Here is a 21,349-nt window from a genome sequence, read left to right as displayed (position 1 = left end):
ACAATCAACCAATCGTCTTTCCGCATCCCTCCTCTCCTCCCGCCAGTCAGCGCAGGCTCCGCCCCCACCAACGGCCACGACAGCAACTTCCGAACCAACATAAGCTCCGCCCCCTCGAGCCGCGGCCCCTCCCTCCTCCCCCGGACCCATGTAAGCTCCGCCCCCTCCAACAGGAGCCTCCGATTGGTCGTCGCCTAGCCCGTGCTGACGTCAGAGGAGCCTCCCCGCCCCCCCAGCTCCGTGGTGACCCGCTTCGATGGCCTGAGGACAGAGTCCCTCAGGCGTCAATAACGTGATGACCTCAGAGCTTTCGCGCCCTGACGCAGGGACGTCGGAGCGGCGTGGGACCGGCGGCTGCTATGGGCGAGCGGGACGCCGGCGAGGCCGAACGGCGGCTGCTCGACCGCCTGCTCGGTCAGCTGTATCAGTGCGGTAAGTGAGGGGCTGCGGCCGAGGCCCGACCGGGGCTTGTCCAGCAGGCGGCACCTCCGGCAGCGCGGCACTCCCTCAGCCGAGAGGGGCAGCGTCCGGCCCCTGTGTCCACGCCGTCCCGCCTGGGGACGGAGGCCGCTGGAGATACTCAGCGGGTCGGGCAGCACCTGTGGGAAGAGAAGCAGAGTCGGTGTTTAACGTTCACCTTCACTGCCTTCCCCCCTACTCCGCTCACCCACACACTCGGGGCAATTCAACCTACCGACCCTCTCGCCTTTGGAGGGACTCAGGAGGTCAGGCAGCATTTAGGATCAGCTTTCTTTATTAGTCACATGTACATCGAAACACCCAGTGAAATGCATCTTTTGTGTAGAGTGTGCTGGGGGCATCCCGCAAGTGTCGCCACGCTTCCGGCGCCAACATAGCACGCCCACAACTTCCTAACCTGTACGTCTTTGGAATGTGGGAGGAAACCGGAGCACCCGGGGGAAACCCACGCAGACACGGGGAGAACATGCAAACTCCTTACAGGCAGCGGCGGGAATTGAACCCGGGTCGCTGGCGCTGTAACAGCGTTACGCTAACCGCTGCACTACCGTGCCTGGTCTTATTTACGTATGGGTTAGGAAGTTGTGGGCATGCTATGTTGGTGCCGGAAGTGTGGCGACACTTGCGGGCTGCCCCCAGAACACTCTACGCAAAAGATGCATTTCACTGTGTTTCAATATACGTGCGACTAATAAAGAAATCTTATTTTATGGAAGGAAGTAGACAGCTGACGTTTTGAGTTGAGACCCTTCATCTGGATCATCCCTCCACAGGTGCTGCCTGACCCGCCGAGTTCCTCCAGCGCTTTGTGTGTTGCTCCAGATTCCAGCATCTGCAGGCTTTTGTGTCTCCGCACTTATTTGGGATGTGGTATGTCCTTGTCCAATAAGATGCACTCTTGATCTCACAACCTACCTCATTGTGGCCCTTAAGATAAGATATCCTTATTAGTCACATGTACATCAAAACAAACAGTGAAAAACATCTTTTGCGTGGAGTGTTCTGGGGGCAGCCTGCAAGTGTCGCCACTCTTCTTGTATTGGTTTATTATTGTCACTTGTACCGAGGTACAGTGAAAAGCTTGTCTTATAAACCGATCGTACAGGTCAGTTCATTACACAGTGCAGTTACATTGACGTAGTACAGGTAAAAACAGCAACAGTACAGAGTAAAGTGTCACAGCTACAGAGAAAGTGCAGTGCAATAAGGTGCGAGGTCACAACAAGGTAGATTGTGAGGTCAGAGTCCATCTCATTGTATAAGGAGCTGTACAATGTCTGCCTGCACTGCACTCTCTCTGTAACTGTAACACTATATTCTATATTGCTTTCCCCTTGTACTACCTCGATGTACTGATGTGAAATTTAACTGTCTGGATGGCGTGCAAAACAAAGTTTTCCACTGTACTTCAGTACGTGTAACGATAATAAAGCAATTACCAATGTGAGGGGGAAACTGGAGCACCCGGGGAAACTCATGTGGTCACAGGGAGCGCGTGCAAACTCCGCACAGACAGCACCGGAGGTCAGGATCAAAACTAGGTCTCTGCTGCCGTGAGGCAGAGGCTCTACCAGCTGTGCCATTGAAGTCAGTGGAGTGAGACAGGAGAGAACTGCCCATGGAGCTGAGACCAGGAGATCGCAGCGATTTGTTGCCTCCCTATTTATGGGTTCGCTGATTGTGATAGAGAGAGCACAGTGAAAGTTCTCCAGATTGACTACTGAGGTAAGGTGTTTGTCCCCCGAGAAGACATTAGACTGAGCTCACGCTGTCTAGAGTTTGTAAATGAGAGGTGATCTCATTGAAAGGTACAAAATTCTCGCAGGGTTTGGTTGGGTAGGTGTGGACTCAATATCCCTCCAGCTGAGATGTCTTGAACCAAGAACAACAATCTCAAAATAGCCAATCAAAGCAGAGATGAGATGAAAGTTCTTTACCCAGTGGGAATGAATCTTTGGAATTCTTTATTCAAGTAGGTAAAGATTTAAAGATTTTTAGCTATTAAGGGAATCAAAGGATATAGGGTCAGAGCAGAACTGGTGGTTATTGAATAGTAAAGTGGGTGAGAGGGGCTGAATGGCTTGCTCTTTTTCTGCTCTTATGAACCAAATTAGGCAGCATCTTGAACACAGCCTCAGAAAAACCTAAAATGCTTCATGATCACTGGTTAAAGTTTGTTGTTCCAACACTGTGCAGCCATTTTACTGCCGGTCTCCTTTATTGACCTTTTATTTAATATTGACTATTGCAGAGGATCCTGAGGTGGATGGAAAGAAGAATAAGAGGAAGAAACCAAAACTAAAAGGGAGAAAAGGCGAACAAAAGGAACCAGAAGAGAAAATAGTTTGCTCAGAGTCTCAGCCTGTGCCTTGCACGAACGCAGTGCCCAGAACAAGTGACTTGCATACAAAGAAAACGGTGATCTCTTCTGGTCAGACTCCAAAGTGTCTTGTCAGGCTGCGCAGAGAGCTTCTTGATTCTGAGGATGACCAGACAGTGTCCACGAAGGAAGAGGGAGGAAAAGAGCCAGATGATCAGAATGTAACAGTCGGTCAAAAGAGGCCGGTGGAAGTTGTATGCTTCACAAGTGCTCACACGAAAGGGAAGCACCCACCAGTCACAGACAAGCTCAGTAAAGTATGTTTCAGTTTATGTCATTATATCAATGCAACCCTGAAACTGCATGTGTGCAGCTTTCTCTCAAACTCCGATCTAACTTTCTAATAATGCTGGAAGCACTCACCGCTGACTGTTAAACCGTTCTTGTGAACTTTTTCCTCCTGTCTTCATTTGGCATATTAGCCATTTCCTCCTGCAGTAGTATTAGGCTGAAACAAATCCTAACATGCCCTCCTGGTTTGCAGGAGGGATGTGAAGGAGTGTGAGATTTTCTGCAGGACCAGGTAATTTGTCAACAAATGTCTGGTCTAACATTAGCCACAGTTTGCTGGGTTGGAAATTCCTAGGCTGTTGTGTTGCAGAATTGATGGAGACAGCTACAAAACACACAGCGTGCAGAACTGTGTGGCGACTTTAAAGACCTAGAGACTGGCTTCTTCCAGTAGGAGAAGATTCTTGTGTAATGTTGGTGTATCCAACAGCCTTGTTGGGCATGGTTCGCATTGTTGAAAGTGGTTGACATTGACTAAGTTTCTCGAACGCACAAATATCTAACTGTCCCTCTCTCTGTACTACTCCTTTGTGCTTCTGGAGAGTAGTATAGAGAGGGACAGGTGTCCATCTATAGCAGTTAACTTTTGGCAGGAGAAAGAATACATCGATTTCAGAGCTCTAGTAATTACGATTGCAATGAAAAGTGCCTTTTCAGCAGATTTATAAGTTGAAGCAATTACTTTAAATCTTTACCCCTTTAGGTGACAGACACTGCTGAGCAGGGCACCACAAAACAAAACACGTTCAATTTGGAGAGGGTGAGTCTTGCACCAGTGTCTTTGTTTTTGGTACTTACTCCATCAGCTCACTCCTCTGCAGAGGCACAGAGGAACCTCTCCGATTTCGTCAAGCTATACAGGGTCTCATAAAGCTTGAGGTATAGTGATAGAAATTGGATATGCTTGGAAAGGGGAAAATTTGCAAGCTCATGCGGAGGAGGGGGCTCAGATTAATCGCTTAGGCACAGTGGGTCAACGAGCTGCCTCCTCCGCTGCTATAAAGGCTGCTGGTGGGTGGTAGGGGTTGGGAGAAACTGCACATTGTCCAGATGGTCGTTGATAAAGGCTAAGCTTCAACTCCATTTTCAGTTCAAGGCCTACAAAGAGGTCACTGGTCACAACCAGGGAGTATTGCTGAGAATGTGACTGGGGTGGGCTGCACGTCCATACCGATTCATTCCCACTTACTGTATCTGCAAAACACATACACCCAGCCTTTTAAGGCTGACAGCATTTAGCTCAGTTGATTGGTGGACCCATGGGAGACTCGCTGACCAGGCTCACTGAGAAGAAGCTTGCATTGTGTTTGCAGATAGATTATTGCCCCAAAACTGGCAATTGAACAGTGTAAATAGTAAACCACAAGTCTCGCTGTTGATGCCTTTTGCTTTACAGGCCCGTCTGGAAGTGCACAGATTTGGCATCACAGGATACAAAAAAGAACAGCAAAGGATTTTAGAACAAGAGAGAGCCATTATGCTTGGTGCTAGGGTAGGTCATATGGATTACACCTGGTGCATGCATATTTGTTTGCGACCTGCTGTGGTTCCTCATCTTTCTTTCCTCCTGAGATCGACGGTTTCCATGTACAAGATATTGACCTGTGCTCTTTATCCATTTTCTAAACTATTTGAGAGCAGGACAGAATAGGGCTGAGGTGTCCAGCCCTTTGCTCTGGCATTCAAGCAAGTTATGTTTGGGCAACTTGGTCCTATTTCCATTTTCTGTTTTGCTGCTTTATTTGTATGAATTCCATTGAAATGGCGGTTTGGAGGGGGCTTTGAGTTGATTGAGAAATTACTCCCAAGGTAGACCTCTGTTAATACTAATCCACTTGCGATGTAGACCTATGGTAATGTTGTTTTGAACTCTACATATCGACACCCCAAGCACAGCCACGTGTTCTGCAGTATATGTGGCTGAGAGAACAGAAACACTACACACCTTCCTCACCAGGTCCTCTTTCATTGACGGGTATGGCTCAGTTGCTACCGTCCTCGTCTTTGAGTCAGAAGGTCATCTCTTCCAGAGACTTGAGCATTTAAAAAGGGCTGACACTCCCAGGATGATACTTGTGGGGTGTCGCACTGTTGGAACTAATCTCTTCCTGGATGGATCCCACGTGGCAGTGTTTGAAGGGAGCAATGTAATTCCACTTAGTGCCTTGTGTGGTGGATATTGTTCCTGGGTATAATGCATTCACACGGAATGTTCACCCCCCCCAACACACTGAAAATTCTCACATTGTAATCGTCATAAATGTTTGAATTTGAAAATCAGTTTAAAGTTTACAATCCTTTTTGTTGCTGTTTTTATTTCAGCCCCCAAAACGTGAATATGTAAACTACAAAACTTACCAGGAAATGATGAAAAATAAGTCTACAGCAAAACAAATGAAAATGGTTAGTGTTGTTTTATTGTTGGGCGTGTTTTCAACAGACCAACGTGATCCTAGACTTTAAGTCGTTGCTGCTTTCCTTGTGAAACATGCCTCAGAGTATATTCGAATAATATCTCATCGCAATGTGTTAATCTGTTTATTGGTTAAGAGATATCTAACAACGTAATCATTCGGTCACATCATATCTTCCCTTTTTCACTTCAGAACTCAAAATTGGCCCCGTCGAGGGAAAAGAAAACAGACGAAAGGTGAGCCGGCTATGCTACCAGTTGTGTGTGGCAGAAGATCTCTGTGTCTCCCTCTTTCTGTCATATTCTCCCTCTTAAAAGTCTGTCTCATCCAAGAGACCTTTTTGTTTCCCTGCCCACCCTCCCCTACCTCATTTCCATGGGTGTTGACAGGTAATTGGTGGTATTGTCTCCCTTTGTCATCCAGCTTATATATTTGGAACTTTCCATAATTGAGCCCTTTTAAATTCCTCTACATTGTTAGACTGCTTGTGTGTTCAGCGATGAGCAGACAGTTCCTCCAGTTAAAAGGCTTTGATAAGTAAAGGCACTGTATTGTTGCCACTATAGCAATTCCCTTTCACAGCTACTGTCAGAGAACAAATTAGACAGTCCTGAATTCACCTCTCCCCTGCCTGTGTGTGCTCTGCCCCCTCCCCCCACCTTCTTATTCTGGCTTCTGCCCTCTTCCTTTCCAGTCCTGATGAAGGGTCTCAGCCCGAAACGTCGACTGTTTATTTCCCTCCAAGGATGCTGCCTGACCTGCTGAGTTCCTCCAGCACTTCTTGTGTATTGCTCCAGATTCCAGCATCTGCAGAATTTTTTGTCTCTAGATTCGACAGTCTGCAGACTTGGTATCCGTTTCAACCATGAGCTGAGCTTTTAGTAATGATATCATTGCTATCAGATGCCAACCTAGTTGTGATGGTACAACTCTTGACTTTTAGAAGCCTGACTCCAGGGACTTGAACCTATAATTCAGATTGGCAGTCCAGTGCAGTACAGATTTTTTATTTGAAAAAGACTTTAAATCTACCCTCCCATTCGAGCATAAAAAATACCACAGAACTCTTTAATGAAAAGCAGGGGATTTCCCACCTGTCTCCTCATCAATAATTTAGCTGCCAGCCATTGCCAGACTTATGGGATAGTGGTGTGTGCTCATTGGCTGGACCATTTCACAGAAAGGATCCAATTGGGCATAAAGTGTTTTACATTGGCCTTGGGCATGTATACCTCTGTGTTGATGTGTGTTCTTTATGATAAGCACCACCACCTTCTCATGTAACCTCTCTCTTGCCACTGAAACATTAATCAGTACCTTCTAACTCCAACCATAATGATTCCATGCTCTTTTGAGTGGCCTTGCTTCTTGTACTCTCAGTATATGGGAGGTCATAGAACATAGAACAGTACAGCACAATACAGGCCCTTCGGCCCACAATGTTGTGCTGACCTTCAAACCTCGCCTAAGACTATCTAACCCCTTCCTCCTACATATCCCTCTATTTTAAATTCCTCCATGTGCTTATCTAGTAATCTTTTGAATTTGACCAATGTACCTGCCTCCACCACCATCCCACGCCATGCATTCCATGCCCCAACCACTCTCTGGGTAAAAAAGCCTTCCTCTGATATCTCCCTTAAACTTCCCACCCATTACTTTAAATCCATGCCCTCTTGTATTGAACGTTGGTGCCCTGGGAAAGAGGCGCTGGCTGTCCACTCTATCTATTCCTCTCGATATTTTGTCCACCTCTATCATGTCTCCTCTCATCCTCCTTCTCTCCAGAGTAAAGCCCTAGATCCCTTAGTCTCTTCTCATAATGCATACTCTCTAAACCAGGCAGCATCCTGGTAAATCTCCTCTGCACCCTTTCCAACACTTCCACATCCTTCCTATAATGAGGTGACCAGAAGGGTCCCACACAAAGCACTGCTTATCATTGTTTTTTGTTCTTACTTGCCTGCAGTGATTTCCAGCCTCCCATTGCCTCAACTCTCATCTGTGTGTCTGCTCCCATGACCAGTCTCTGAGACACCGCCTACCCCTGTTTTCTTCTTGCCTACAGGGCTCTATAGCTTATTAGGCCCCTGAGCCTAAAGTTTTTTGTAAATTTTCTGCTGTTTCTGACTCCCCCTCGAGTTGACTACTTGGACCAAACTTTTGCTCCTCTCTTCATTTGTCTCTTTGATTAAAGCCGGTTCTTGTATGCCTTAGATTTTTTTTAAGCTGTTTTATATGTGCATGTTATTGTTGAATACAGAGTTCATGTATCAATTGAGATTAAAAATTACTTTCTGATGCAGAAAGTCCTAATCTAGGATCTTGACTCAAAACGTTGACAATTCCTCTCCCCCAAAACGGATGCTGATCGACCTGTTGTTTGCTCCAGACTCCAGCATCTCCAGTCTCTTGTGCATTACTTTACGTGGTATAATCCATCAATTAATCTCTAGCAATTAGACAATTCACAATTGACTTGGCTAGTCATAAGCGTCGTGTTATACTGAGCAAAAGGCTTTAACTGCTAAAATTCTTTGGGATTTGGTATCCACAGGCGGAACAAGAAGGCTGACAAAGTCTTAAGTGGACAGCTGGGAAGATTTAAAAATGGAGCACTGATCCTCAGTGACAATGACATCAAGAAACTCAAATGCAGTTCAAAGTCAAAACACACATAACTTTGTACAGTTCCAGAAGTATGGAAAAATAAATTTTTAGTCATAAATTTTGTGCAGACAAGGCATTCAGATGGGTGTTTGTTTTCATTGTAATGTTTAGTTAAAAGAATTTCTGACTGATTTTTATTAATTATCAAAGCTGCTGAACCTGAAACTTAATTTTTTATATTACTTCAATTGTTTGTGGTAAATGTGGTTAAAAAATGTTTGCCTAAGAGGTAGGTTCATTCGGAAGACACTGGAAATTGTTAGCAATGTTTGCTGTACAGATAAATGACCTATAAATGGGTAAATATTATTCATGATGCACATTAATCAGATTACAAAAGTTGGCTGTGATTGCTGGCAGCTATGTTCCTGCCAGTTCCTTCAATAAGGGCTACTGAGTCTAATATCTCTGGAATATGAGTTCTGGAATATGAGTTCTGGAATAAACTGGGTTATTCCTTCTGAAGATTTCAAGCATCAGCTTAAGTCTCTCAAGTTGGGATTTTGTATTTTTTTTGGGACAATGCTACTGTTTCTACAAAAGAGCTAACTTGGAACACAAAGCTTTGGACTAATTTTGAATAATTCATCATTGAATCAAGCACTATCCTGAATCGTGTTAGACCTGGAGATGATGTTGTACAGAAGGTTCTTCGGAAGTCAAGAATGGTGTGCAAATCTTATGGTTACAGCCATTTTATTAGGTGTTTATTATGGTACTGGTCAGACAGGGTCAGCCTGTACCAGCAAGCAAGGCAAGTAAAGAAGTAACAAAAAAACTTGAGCATATGCTTTCCTTTTATACTGCAAACCAATCTGGACTGGTTAAGATAAGAAACCTGTTAACTGGTACTGACTGAGTCACACTTCAGCTTTGCAGACAAAGAAACTACAGAAGCATAGAACCAAATATACTACAAATTACTGAAAGTTTACAAACAGGTGATTATACAAACGTATAAGCAAGCGTAAAGAAAGCTGAAACTCCAAGGAAAAGCACGATAAGAACAACAATCTGCACCCTAATACAACAATCAAAAGTGAGGGGTTGAGTGAGGATAGGGTCGTGAGTTTTCAGTTGTCAGTGACAGTTGCTCAGCCTAGGATATCTTGACAGGGACTGAGCCTCTTCATCGTAATTTTCAGCCATGGCTCAGTGGCAAGTCATGGGTTCCAAGCCCCACCCTGTCACTTGAACATAAAAGCTAGGTTGATGTTCATGTCCAGTACTGAGGAAATATTGATGGCATTTTTCAGACTGGATCTTAAACCAAACTGTGGAGAAAGATGATGTGTAAAGTTATGGATACTTGGTATTTGGAACAGGTGGATGAAGAATCAGAAGTTTTGTGAAAGAGAAGGGACATAAAGGTTTAGAAGGGTTGCTGGATTAATTGATATTTTAATTCCAAACTAGGCTTCTGTTAATGTTAATAACTTGGAAAATGAATCTATGAGTTTCTTGTTGCCACAACCAACTACAAGGTTCTATAGTATATGTGATCCACAGAAACAGAAGAATGTGAAGTTTTGCAAATGATAAACAAAGAGAATGCACATCGAGAGATCTAGTATCCTTAAGTGGATGAATCCCAAGATAAATTTATGCCAGACTTTTAAAAGGCAAGAGAGGAAATTGCACTGACTCTGACTATAATTTAATAATGCTCTTTGATTTCTCTGTGATGCTGGAAGACTAGAAGGTTGCTGATGTAGTGTTGTTTAAAAATGGAGAAAGCCATAAGCTTTGACTAATTACAGGCCAGTTGTTGTGACATTGGTGATGGGCAAATTGTTGGGAAAAATTCTGTAGGAATGGCATAAGGCAGCATTTAGAATGGTTAATTGAGGATGGTTAGCATGAAGCGATAATATGTCTGGTTTAGGTAACAATTTTTCGAGGAGGTAACAAAGAATGTTAAGGAGAGCTGAGCATTTTATGTGTACATCAATTTTAGCAAAGAGTTTGACAAGTTCAATATGGCAGGTTGATTGAGAAGGTGAAAGCTCTTGTGATGCGAGGGAAAGTGGAAAACTGGATTAAACATAGGCTCAGTAGGAGAAAACAGGGTAATGGCTAATGGGAATTTTAGTGACAGGAATGCTGTATGCATCGGGTTTCCACAGAACTAAGGACTAGTTCCTATGGCTTTTGTGGTATGTGTAAGTGGATTAGACTTAAAGGGAGGGAGCATAGTTGAGAATTTTGCCAATGATACCAAATTGGCAGTGTGGTTACTAGGATGAAAGTTCTGGTTTGGAGGAAAATAGCAGTCAATTGTAACAAAAGCAGAAAATTGTGGAAGGTCACAGCAGGTTAAGCAGCACCAGTGGGGGGAAAGAGAGAAATATTTTCAAGTCAAGGGCCCTTCATCAGGATTGGAAAAGTGAAAAAGTGTTTATGTTGTGGTGTTGGAGACAATAGAGGGATGGAAGAGGGAGCTGAAACAGGCCTTTCCGAATGCTGGTTGGGGGGGGGGGGGTGGTAAATGTGTTTCCCAGTGAAATCCCATTGGAAGTGGCACAAATTATGGAGAATGATCCATTGAATGTGGAGGCTGGGGTTGGCAGGCAAAGACAATGGAAACCCTATTCATGTTCAAGCTGGGAGAAAAGCCAATTTGCACTGAAGAGGGTGTAAAAGAAACTCACCAGGATGTTGCCTGGAATGGAGTGTTTCAGTGACGAGGAAAGACTGGATAGGCTGGGTTTGTTGTCCTTGGTGTGGATGACGCTGGGTGGGGGGACCTGATAGAGACTTACAAGTCATGAGATAGTTTCATACTACCTATCCTATTTACCAGAGCAAAGATGTCCAAAAATAGAGGGCAAAGGTGTAGGTTAAGGCATAAGAAATTTAATATTTAAATAGCTAGACAAATCATAGAAGGCTACAAGCCAGGTGCTGGTAAATGGGATTAGTAATAGATACTTGGTGGGTCAAATGGGCTGTTTCTGTGCTGTATGACTCTAAACAGGTGTATAGGGTTCCCCCTAATGTTCAGCCTAAGAATGGCACTTTTAATTCTGAGTTTTGAATTAAGCAGCCTAGTGTACTGCAGAGTTAACTAAATCTTGAGATATATAAAGCAGATGAATTTTAGCACAAATTCCAGCAAGTGATAACAATTCTACACAAAACACTGATACTTTTCTATCACTGCTCCAGCACAGTTATCCAGGCATTGAAGAGTAGTCAAGAGCAATCAATCCTATAATTGAGTTATGAAATGAGACTGAAGGCTATTTAACCTAGTATCAAGTGGACTACAGCTCAAAGTTTGGAAGGAAGGTTCAACTGTTTTTCTGAAGATTTTGAACAGATGGTGGGGTGGGGAACAAAGCTGCCAGAGAAGGTTGAAAGCTACTGCATGATATTCTGGGCAACTGTGAATTACTAGTTTTTGGAAAGGCCTTTCTGATCCTGTATTTTTCCAATTCCCTATCCCTCTCACAGTGCATTGTGAGAAATATTTTATTTTCATAAAATGTGCCAGCAAATTTAGTATATGATCTCCCAAGAAATTATATAATGAAACTCAGAAGACAGTATAAATTGTAATAGATTTATTTAATCAACCAACTACACCAGACGTTTTTGGCACATCACAATTTATGAACATACACCAATTACAGGACAAATATTCACTGTTTATGCAATACCTGGTTTGAGAGCACTGAGTAGACAGAGTAACAGAATATTAAGTATAAAACACAAAAAAAGTACCAAACTATCCAGTGTACATAAAAAGGTTTTGTGTTAATGAAATACCCACCAGTTACGACAAAAAGAATCAGCGGACCAGCCGCTTAAGTTCCTAATGACTGAATTAACATTTAAGAGTTTTTATTTAAAAATACAATGGAACCTGAAGTGGAGAGAGCTCATTCCTTTCTAGCTTCAGAGTGGCCCGGACCATCCCCAAGTCAATGCTGGTAAAGTACGAACGGCACAGTACTAAATTGCACTTTCAATATAAAAAGCGTTGTGCTCTCCAAAGGTTTTAGAAGCTTGCATGTGGGGAGGAGTGATCCATTAGCTATCTTGCACATTATTCAGGGAAAGGTTTCTGCTCCCAATGAGGGCAAGTATTTCTGCAATGCCAGCTGCCTGGTTTCTATGACATTGACTTTAGATTTAAAGTAGTGCAAAGCCACTTATTTTTAAAAAGTAAATTACAATTGAAAAATGAAAAGCCACATTTTCTCCCTGGAAATAATGAAGATCATGTTATGTATCTAATTTACTGACCAATGGAGAATGTAAAATAGCATATTCACAGTGAAGTTGAGCGAAAGATTTCATGTTGGTAGGTTTGATCTTATGTTTTACCAGTCCCAATTTATGACAGCAAAGTCAGGCTTTAGGCTGAGATGTAAGCAACAGAAATATGCCCATTGAACAGGCATGTGATTACCGATACCAAAAAACATCAAACTTGTGACTGAAAGATACAATCCAATTGGGATCGAGCAGATTTTAATAAATCAAGGTCAGTGTAATCTAATCATCAAAAAAAAGGCCATTTCCTTTTATATTCTACCCAAGAACTCCAATGGGGAAAACAGGTTTTCCTCAAAAGGTTTGAACTCACTTTTCACATGGTCAGAGTTTCAGCTAAAATAAACTGCTGGGGGAACTTCTGTGTGGGGATTTCCAGCATGGACCAACACTGAAGAACTTCTAATCAATATTTCTAAATACAAAATGAGTAATGTGTCTTGTAGTTGTGGTTGAGGCAGGTTCTCTTGTGCTCATTTTGAATAATAACTAGGGAAACACATTTCTAGAAGCTTTATCACACCTGAAAACTGGTAAGTGACAAGCTTGCCAACAAATAGACACCATCCTATTAAAATGATGCAGTTGCTGGTAAACTTAGAATGCCATTAAAAAATTATGAAGTGTCTGCAAAAAACTTTAAATAAATGTAACCAGACAATATTTTGTAGTATTTTTGATCAGATAAAACAATTGACTAAATAAATATATTAAATTTGTTCCCTATAAAATTTAATGCTTTACACAATGCAAAGTTCACATTATAAGGAATCAAAAAGTTATCTAACACAGGTGACGCAAATTCTACAATAAACAGTATTCAGCTACAAAACCTTTACTTCAACGGCAGTGCATTATAATAAGATTATTAAATTAACATTTTTCAGATATATTTGAGCCATACCCTGAAATGGGTAAAACGCATAACAACACTAACAAAAAAATTCTTAAGAAATGAAGATTGCAGATCTGTTTACTCTTGGCTCATTGCATTAGACTGTAATGTTTATATAAATCATTTGTATTACAGTCTTTATAATTTACATTTAATAACTCCTTTAGTAAACACTGCTATGTAGCAAATTCGTCTACAAGAGTGTGTACTATTCACCATTACAATGGGTGGCAGTGGTTTAGCTGGCAAACAACATCCAATCAATCTGTTAATACTCTCTGTCCTGCGGTATAGTGTGCCTTATTTAATACTGATTACAAATAGTTTCTAAATGTATTAAATGGTCCACTAATAATAGTTTAGAACAATGCATTCAAAAGAGATTTTGTATAAAACAGCTTGTGATATTAAAAACTTGACAATGTTACCCGTTTTTGAGAACGAGATCTAAGCTTGCTTACTTGTTATTAAGGAATTAAACAGCTTTGCTTTAAGGAATTTGCATTTAGGAGAAAGTTTACAGAACTGACACCATGAAGAATGAGGTTTAAAAATTTAGCGACTTCAGCATTAACCTGCATTCGTAGAGTGCCATATATTTATTGTTTATCTAAGGAGGACAGGGGTCTTCTGGAGGGTTACTATCAATTGCTAATCCATCTCAACACATATGCAACCAATACTTTGCTGCAACTAGATTGCAGTTTAACAGCATCACAAACACTTTTTCTCCCAAAACAAAAATAAGAGGGGATGGGGGAAGGAGGAATATTTACTGTGATGCTTATCCAATGGATTTTGCATCAAGCAACCTCTGTGGACTTTGTACACTCAACATCTTCTGAAATTAATGTGTTCCTTGGGGTTGTTGAAGTGGTATCAAAAGCTGTGAAGTAAAAGGTTATAGACTATTTCAATTACTTGATGTAGTCAACCACTTCAGCAACTAATACATTCCTCTGCAAATGGTGAAATGAGAGAATCAGAGCATATTCACACTCATCATGCCTGTGCCATTCTCAGTTATAGTACCTTGCATATCCCTTTTAAAAGCTTGTATGTATTGTGTTCATCATTTGTGTAGGACATTGTACATTTTAACTACTCTCTGCATAAAGAAATGTCTCTTAATGCTTCCATTTGTTCTGCTGATAACCCTATCTACTTTTTCCCCTTTAGCTCTCTAATCTTCAGAAATAGATTGACCCTTTATCATAAACTTGATTTTAAATTCCACTCTCAGATCTTTTGTTGTTCTAATGAAAAAAAATCAAAGTTTCTCTCACTCCTCCCCAATGTTTCTCATCCATACTATGATCCTAATAAATCTCTTCTGTGACCTTGGCATCTTTACTAACATAAGGGACTGGCACAGCTATGGGCTAAGTAATGGAATTCATATAAAATTTGTTCAATTCTTGCTTTTGTACTTCATAATGCAACTATAAAATACTCTTTTCTCCTTGGTCTTCAGATTTATCCCTGTCAACATTTAGCCTTCATGCCACATCTAGAAAGCAAAACAATTACAGATCCTGGAAACCCAAAATATAAGCAGAAAATGCTGAAGATTTTTTAACATCGGTGAAGAGAGAAACAACCTTGATGCTTCAGGTTGATGACCTTTCATCAGAACTGGAAAAGTGAGAAAAAAAAGTGTTTTAAGGTTTTAAATGGGGAACAAAGGGAATTTCTGTGATAAGGTGGACACCAAGGTTGCCTCCATGAGGTCCAAGGTTGTCCAGGTAACATTAATGCTGTTGGTGCCATCAAAGAATGGGTAATAAATGCTTGCTTATTGTTGCTGCTCTGTTTAGAAACATATAAAGAGTGAGATGAATGAGAAGAGTACAGAGAAAAAAGTGGTGGTACAATGAAACAGAGAGCACAGCAGTTGCTGGAAAGCTGTGAATACTCAGAAGATTAGTAGAAAATCTGAGTTAATTTTCCATTGGAACTGGCCAGTTCTGACACAATCAGGAAAGGCTGGTGATCTGAAACTATTTAATTCAACATTAAGTCTAAGGGCTGCAACATACATTGGTGGAAGATAAGGTGGTATTCCTCAAGTTTGGAACCGTGTAGGCTAAAGACAGAGTGGGATTGGGAAGGAGAAGTAAAGTGACAGCCAACTGGTAAATTGGGCCCACCCTCACAGATTGAATGGAGGTGTTCTGCAAAGCGGGTCACCCCAATTTGCTCTCAGTTTCTCCAGTGAAGACACCACCGCATTGCGAGTACTAAATACAATGCACCGAATTAGAACAAACGCAAGTGAATTGCTGGTTCATCTTAAAAGAATGTTTAGGTCACTGGATGGTGGGAAAGGAAGAGATAAAAAGGCAGGTGTTGCATCTTCTGCTGTTGCATGGGGAATTGCTGGGAGAAGGGAAGTGTTTGGTGGAGACAGAAGTGCGAACCAGGGAGTCACGGAGGGAACAGTCCTGTCAGAATGTTGACAGGGAAGTGGAGGGGACAATGTAGCTGGTGGTGGTATCTCGTTGAAGGTGGTGGAAATTACAGAGGATGAACCATTGAATGTGGAAGTTGGTGGTTTAAAGGTGAAGACAAGGAAAGCTCTGACCTTGACTACATCTTCTTAAATCCTGCTTCCTCCATTCCATTCTCACAGTTTCTCCGGCTCTGTCGTATCTGTTCTGATGATGGGCCTTTCCACAGTTACCTCTGTGTTGTCTTTCTTTTCTCTTACTGTGGTTTCCGCTCTACCAGAGACGACATAGGATTCAACTGCGTCTCCTCCATTTCCTCCACTGCTGCTCTCAGTCCCTCTGCTCCGAGCCAGAAGGATGGGTTTCCCCCTTCACATTCCACTCAGTTCCCTCTGCAAACTCTATGCCCACCACCTACACATTCCCATATAAGGACAGGGGATCTAATTGCTGCTCTTCTACCTCTTCCCTTCCCACCTACGAGGAACCTAAATATTCCTCGTAGGCAAGCAGCAAACTCACTCGCAATTCTTCCTATTTATTTTATCACATTTGGTTCTCTCAAAGTGATCTCTTCTACATTGGAGAAATCAAACACAGATTGGGTGAATGCTCCGCAGGACACCCGTTCAGTCCACAGGGGTGACACTGAGCTTCCAATTGCCTGTCACTTTAATTCTCCATCCCACTCCCACTGATCTTTGGCTTCCTACAATTTTAGATACCTAGTCTTTCCAGTTTGTATCAGAATGAGCCATTTCTGATGCAGGGCCATCCACTTGTAACAGTAACTCAGCTTTTCTTCCCCCTCTGATACAATATGATCTGCTGAGTATTTCCAGCATTCTCTCTTATTTCAGATTTCCAACAACTGTAATGTTCTGCAGCTCCCTGTTCTACCATTTCTTTCAGTTGGCTGCTCTCATTAATCTCCATCCACTTACACTGCTCCGATCAGATCAGTTAGGACTAGCAAGCTATCATCACCCCCTCATAGACGATGCCAACAGCAAATGCATCACCTGGGCAATCTTGGTCTCCTCTCTATTACAACATCCTCTTTGTTCTCTCCACCTCTCTGCAACTTAAAGCTTGCTTATTTTCTCCCTTTGCTAGTTTACATGAAAGGCCATCAACTCAACTGTTTCTCTCTCCACAGATGCTGCCCGACCAGCTGAGTAAGTCCAACATTTTCTCTTTATTCCGGTTGGTCTTGTAACTCTGTGTGAAAGTTTGCTGTACAATGTTTGCTTACTCACTTTCCTTACCACACTCCAAAAGTACTTCATTCAGTACTCTGCTCAAGCTTCAATGCAGTGCTCTGACCTCACTAGTGAATGAAGTATAGCTTTACACCTTGTCCTCACATTTCTGAAAAAATCATCTGCTTGTACACATCACTGAAATGTGTAGCTGTGTTTCCTCCTTTACAGAGCAACAGTGGGAAAGAATGTCCAATGTCTTTAAAACACCACAGGATTTTGAACTTGATTTCATTACTCTGCTCACATACCCTAAAGTAGTGCTGTGATCCTACAGCACGATAAGAACAGTTAGAGCACTGGATTAAGAATGCTCTTCTGTTCAACGCAGACTGTACAAGGTCAATTTTTAAATTCCATTCAACATCCACACACTGCTGGAGGCAGAGAAAATACGGATTATTTGGTCAAAGGGAAGTGATCGACTGTGGTTGATGGGATGGAACCACCAAAGTATGCATTGTTCCTCTTTGGGATCAATGTTCCTTGTAAACAAAGATGATTTGCATTTATATAACATTTTATCGCAATTCAAAGCACTTTGTAAACAATGAATTATTCAGCTGGTAAATAGCAGCCTAACTGTACACAGCAAGATCCCACACATAACTGTGAACACAACAATGAAATCAATCACCAGTCATTTTTTAAAGCAGTGTTGGTTAGAATGGAATTGTTGAACAAGCCACCTTCCTGGCCTGGATTTAACATCATCGAGTGTATGACATCTCCAACAGCGTTGGCCTGGACCGTGAGCCTGGATTATCCATTTAACCCCTTTGGCACGTGGTTTGAATTCACAAGCTATTACTTCAGAGATACACTGATTCACCTACTCCTCTTCATTAATATAAACAGAACTGCTGTGATTACAGGGAATATACTATTAAGCATTTAACAAAGGATTACTCATAACCTGATTTACAAGGTGCAGTCTTTTGACAGGGAAAATTTAAGTGCAATGAAAAATTATTTTGCTCATTTCCAGGAAACTTGCTCTCAAGTAGTCAATCAACTCATGTCTACAGAACTCTGCAGATTAATTTCACCAGAATTAATGCAATCATCCAAAAATATGTTTCACATAAATGGTTCATTAGAATGGCATCTTCAGTTATAGGGCCCACAGAGTACACAAATTGAAATTCAATCCAACCCACTAGCAGATGTGCTGAGGATTCACTTTTCCCCACACTGGTAGGTTTGCAGGTTTTAGATGCACACTTAACAAAGCAAGGATATGCAAACCCGTTGGGTGGGGAGGAACCTTTCCAGTTGGAAGTTAGCCACAGGATAGAATATTCCTAGGTTTCTTCCAATCTCCTGCTTAAACGTTTGTGTAGGAAGATCTTCTGCCAGAATTTTTCCTGACCTCCTCCCAAAGTTTAGCAGAAGATCACCTGCTGAGATCCTATCCCTTGGACCTCAAATATGCAGACCCAGTATGAAAATAACAGTCGGCGATGCCAGCTCCGTGACTGACTGGTATCACCAATATCATTATTTAAACAGCAAAAAACAAATGCTGGAGGAACTCAGCAGGTCAAGCAGCCTGACCCACTGAGTTCCTCTAGCAGTTTGTTTTTTGCTCCAGATTCTAGCATCCACAGAATCTTGTGCCTTCATTATTTAATAAAGGTTTGATCAACTAGGTCAATGTTAAGAGTTTTAAAGTTTTATACTTAAATTCTATCCAAGACCTTATCAAAATTTTGCACATCATCAAATTAAGTAGCGTCACCAAAGTGCGTAATCAGGTAAATAGTGTCCACAACATCAGCAAATTCTGTTCAATTATCCATGCAAAGCAACGTACACCTGCAATATTTTAAACATTTCTGGTGTCCGCCACTAACGCCACTTTACCTTCGAAACAATACAAAATGACAAACATTAGCAAAACAGACACTTGCAATGACAATCACAAAACACTTATATTTATACAAACTTTCAGTATTTAGCTTATATCTGTACTGTTTCCTTCCATATAGTTTCCCGTAAACTATCTTCTCATACTGTGAATACTTTATGGTTAATATAGCAAAGTAAATGGAAACAAGTGCATTGATTCTGGTTCTGAAATACTTCGGCATGTATTTCTAATTTTACATTGGTCCTTTCAGCCGATCCATGATTGGACAGGGCGTCTGGAAATGTAGATCTCCAGTCGGCCACAAGATGATGCTCAGGAACAGTAGTAGTGGATTTGGCCTTTCACATGTCCCTTCCCCTCCTTGGAGATCTCAACCAAAAGTTTGGGATTTTGCCAAAGGAACAGAATCACGGATATCTCCCATTGCTGAGGATGTATGTAGTCAGCAATTTCAAAGGTAACCTTGATTATGGCACCTCAGCAACCAGAAAAATGAATCAAAGTCATGTAGAGACTAGCTTAAAGCTATTTTAGTAACCAGTTTCATATTTGTTTTGGTGAATGCTGAAACAGCAATTTCACAGTTTACATTGCAAAAGCGCAGGCCAGTTATCAGAGACAGTAATTCTGGCAATTCACATTTAATCTTTTTTGCTTAAATGTTTTCCTCCTATCAAAGAGAATATTATTTAAAGTCCATATTTTGGAAAATCAATAGAGAGCATCATTAGCTGCCTGGTGAAATTGGATTTTAACCCCTATATACCTTTAAAAAATAACTTCCCCATATTTTACATTAACAAATCCTACCACATTCCCCCAAATACAAGTTAATATCGAGCATGGATAGAGGTTAAGTTCTGATGCTTTAGCAGGCATCCCAACAGTGGCATCAAGCCCTCTCCATGGGTCAAACTATTGGAAAAAGTAAAGCAATCCCACAAAGGACTTGGACAGCTCACCCTTTCTTTTCTAGGCCAATGGTTTCCTCCTCTCCCAGATAAAATCCTGTGGGAGTTTTCTCTATCCTGTTGCTCCATTCTAAAGAGATATAAAATGGTTTCCCTGTCTGACTTTTACTTGAAGAAACAGAAAGTAGCAGAGGGAAGGCAAGCCAGCCCTCACCCGCTGTGAAAACGCCACTAGACCTGCATTTACTTGCTCTCCAGAAATCCTGAGTTGTTGATGAGAACTTTCCTAGCATTGACCAATCAATCAGGAGACTACAGCAGTACCGAGCAAGTAACAAATGTACTGGCTGCTCAAGCAAGCTAGTTAATTGCTTCCTCCATCAACACCCAAGGCATTGCAATTTTACAGACTGCCAGGATTTACTGAAGTAAAGGATCCTCTTCACTTTGCTTCTAACCAATTTAAATGCTTGGTGTCCCATCTTAATACACTTCATTTAATTGGTTGATATTCATCAACCATCGGGAATGGCTGTATGGAAGCAAAAAATTCTCCCTTGGTGTATATGAAGGTCCCCGTTCAAATTATGTTTCTTGTTGACCAAAAGGAAGTTATTACCTTTTGAAAAGAAATCGAAACGTCTCAGAATTGTTTTACGTTCCTCACTGAAAATGAAATTTTATCATCTCATAATCTGATGTACTTTTTTTTAAAAAAAGGTAACAGACTGCTTGGCACAAGTCTGCTATCAGTGTAGAGATCTCAGTTATCCATGTTTTCTAACACAACAGGTTGGCATACGAGTAACTAAAGCTTGTTACTAGTGAAAACTGATGTGAATGCTATATGACTGCCAGTAGTTCTAGAGTTCTAATTCATACCAGTGACGTGCAACTGAGATTTACTGAGCTAAGATTTTTAAAGGTTTTCTAGTCTATTTTCTGTATTTGGTATTGGGAGTTTTGAAATGTTTTGTACCTGAATTGACTGTCATTTTGCTGGTTGCTGAAGTGTCAGTACTTGGTCTTGCTTTTGGGGCTGTAGGATAATGAGGATTTGACTTGTTTGATATGATTTGGAACTTCCAGTCCTGTATGAAGAGTCACCTGTTGGCAGTAAAACACACATCAAAATTTGACAGCAGTATGAGCAAATTAACATGTTCTTTACTTTAAGTACAGAAGCATTTTATTATGAGCTGGTCTGAAAACTACTGTCAGATGCAGAACTGTGAAACCTGACTCAGTTCATGAACAAAGTGAAGGAAATGCAGGTGCAACACTTCTGACTTAAAAAAAACAGCGGGAAGAGGGAGAAGGGACGGAGGGGCACAATGTGAGGAGAAAGGGTGGGTGAGTAAGAAAGCTTGAGCAAAGCAGAAAATTTGAAAAAGAGAGAGACTACAAAGGAATATTTCAACGGGTAAAACAGTTTACTTGAA

General features: G+C 41.6%; 2 protein-coding genes across 5 annotated transcripts in view; one reads left to right on the top strand and one right to left on the bottom strand.

Annotated features, from left to right (window-relative positions):
- Positions 1–255: 255 nt before the first annotated feature.
- On the top strand, positions 256–8,993 carry c10h1orf131 (chromosome 10 C1orf131 homolog). 2 transcript variants are annotated; one of them, XM_052024548.1, is made up of 7 exons: positions 256–432; positions 2,732–3,117; positions 3,855–3,911; positions 4,548–4,643; positions 5,474–5,554; positions 5,758–5,801; positions 8,123–8,993. In XM_052024548.1, exons 1-7 carry the CDS (start codon positions 360–362, stop codon positions 8,244–8,246), a joined length of 861 nt encoding a protein of 286 aa, XP_051880508.1. In that variant the 5' UTR covers positions 256–359; the 3' UTR covers positions 8,247–8,993. The 2 variants fall into 2 exon arrangements, with proteins under 2 accessions (XP_051880508.1, XP_051880509.1); XM_052024549.1 differs by lacking the exon at positions 3,855–3,911.
- A 2,819-nt stretch (positions 8,994–11,812) lies between these two features.
- Positions 11,813–21,349, bottom strand: part of LOC127574971 (E3 ubiquitin-protein ligase TRIM9) — a 38,961-nt gene continuing 29,424 nt past the window's right edge. For 2 of the 3 annotated variants that reach the window (XM_052024540.1, XM_052024542.1), the window contains exon 10: positions 11,813–21,014. In XM_052024540.1, the coding sequence (XP_051880500.1) occupies positions 20,922–21,014 (93 nt within the window). In that variant the 3' untranslated portion in view covers positions 11,813–20,921. The remainder of the gene's footprint in view (positions 21,015–21,349) is intronic. The other variant, XM_052024541.1, reaches the window with a different exon arrangement.

The sequence above is a fragment of the Pristis pectinata genome, chromosome 10 (assembly GCF_009764475.1).
Source record: "Pristis pectinata isolate sPriPec2 chromosome 10, sPriPec2.1.pri, whole genome shotgun sequence".
Taxonomy (NCBI): Eukaryota; Metazoa; Chordata; class Chondrichthyes; order Rhinopristiformes; family Pristidae; genus Pristis; species Pristis pectinata.
This window is presented reverse-complemented; position numbering and strand designations above follow the sequence as displayed.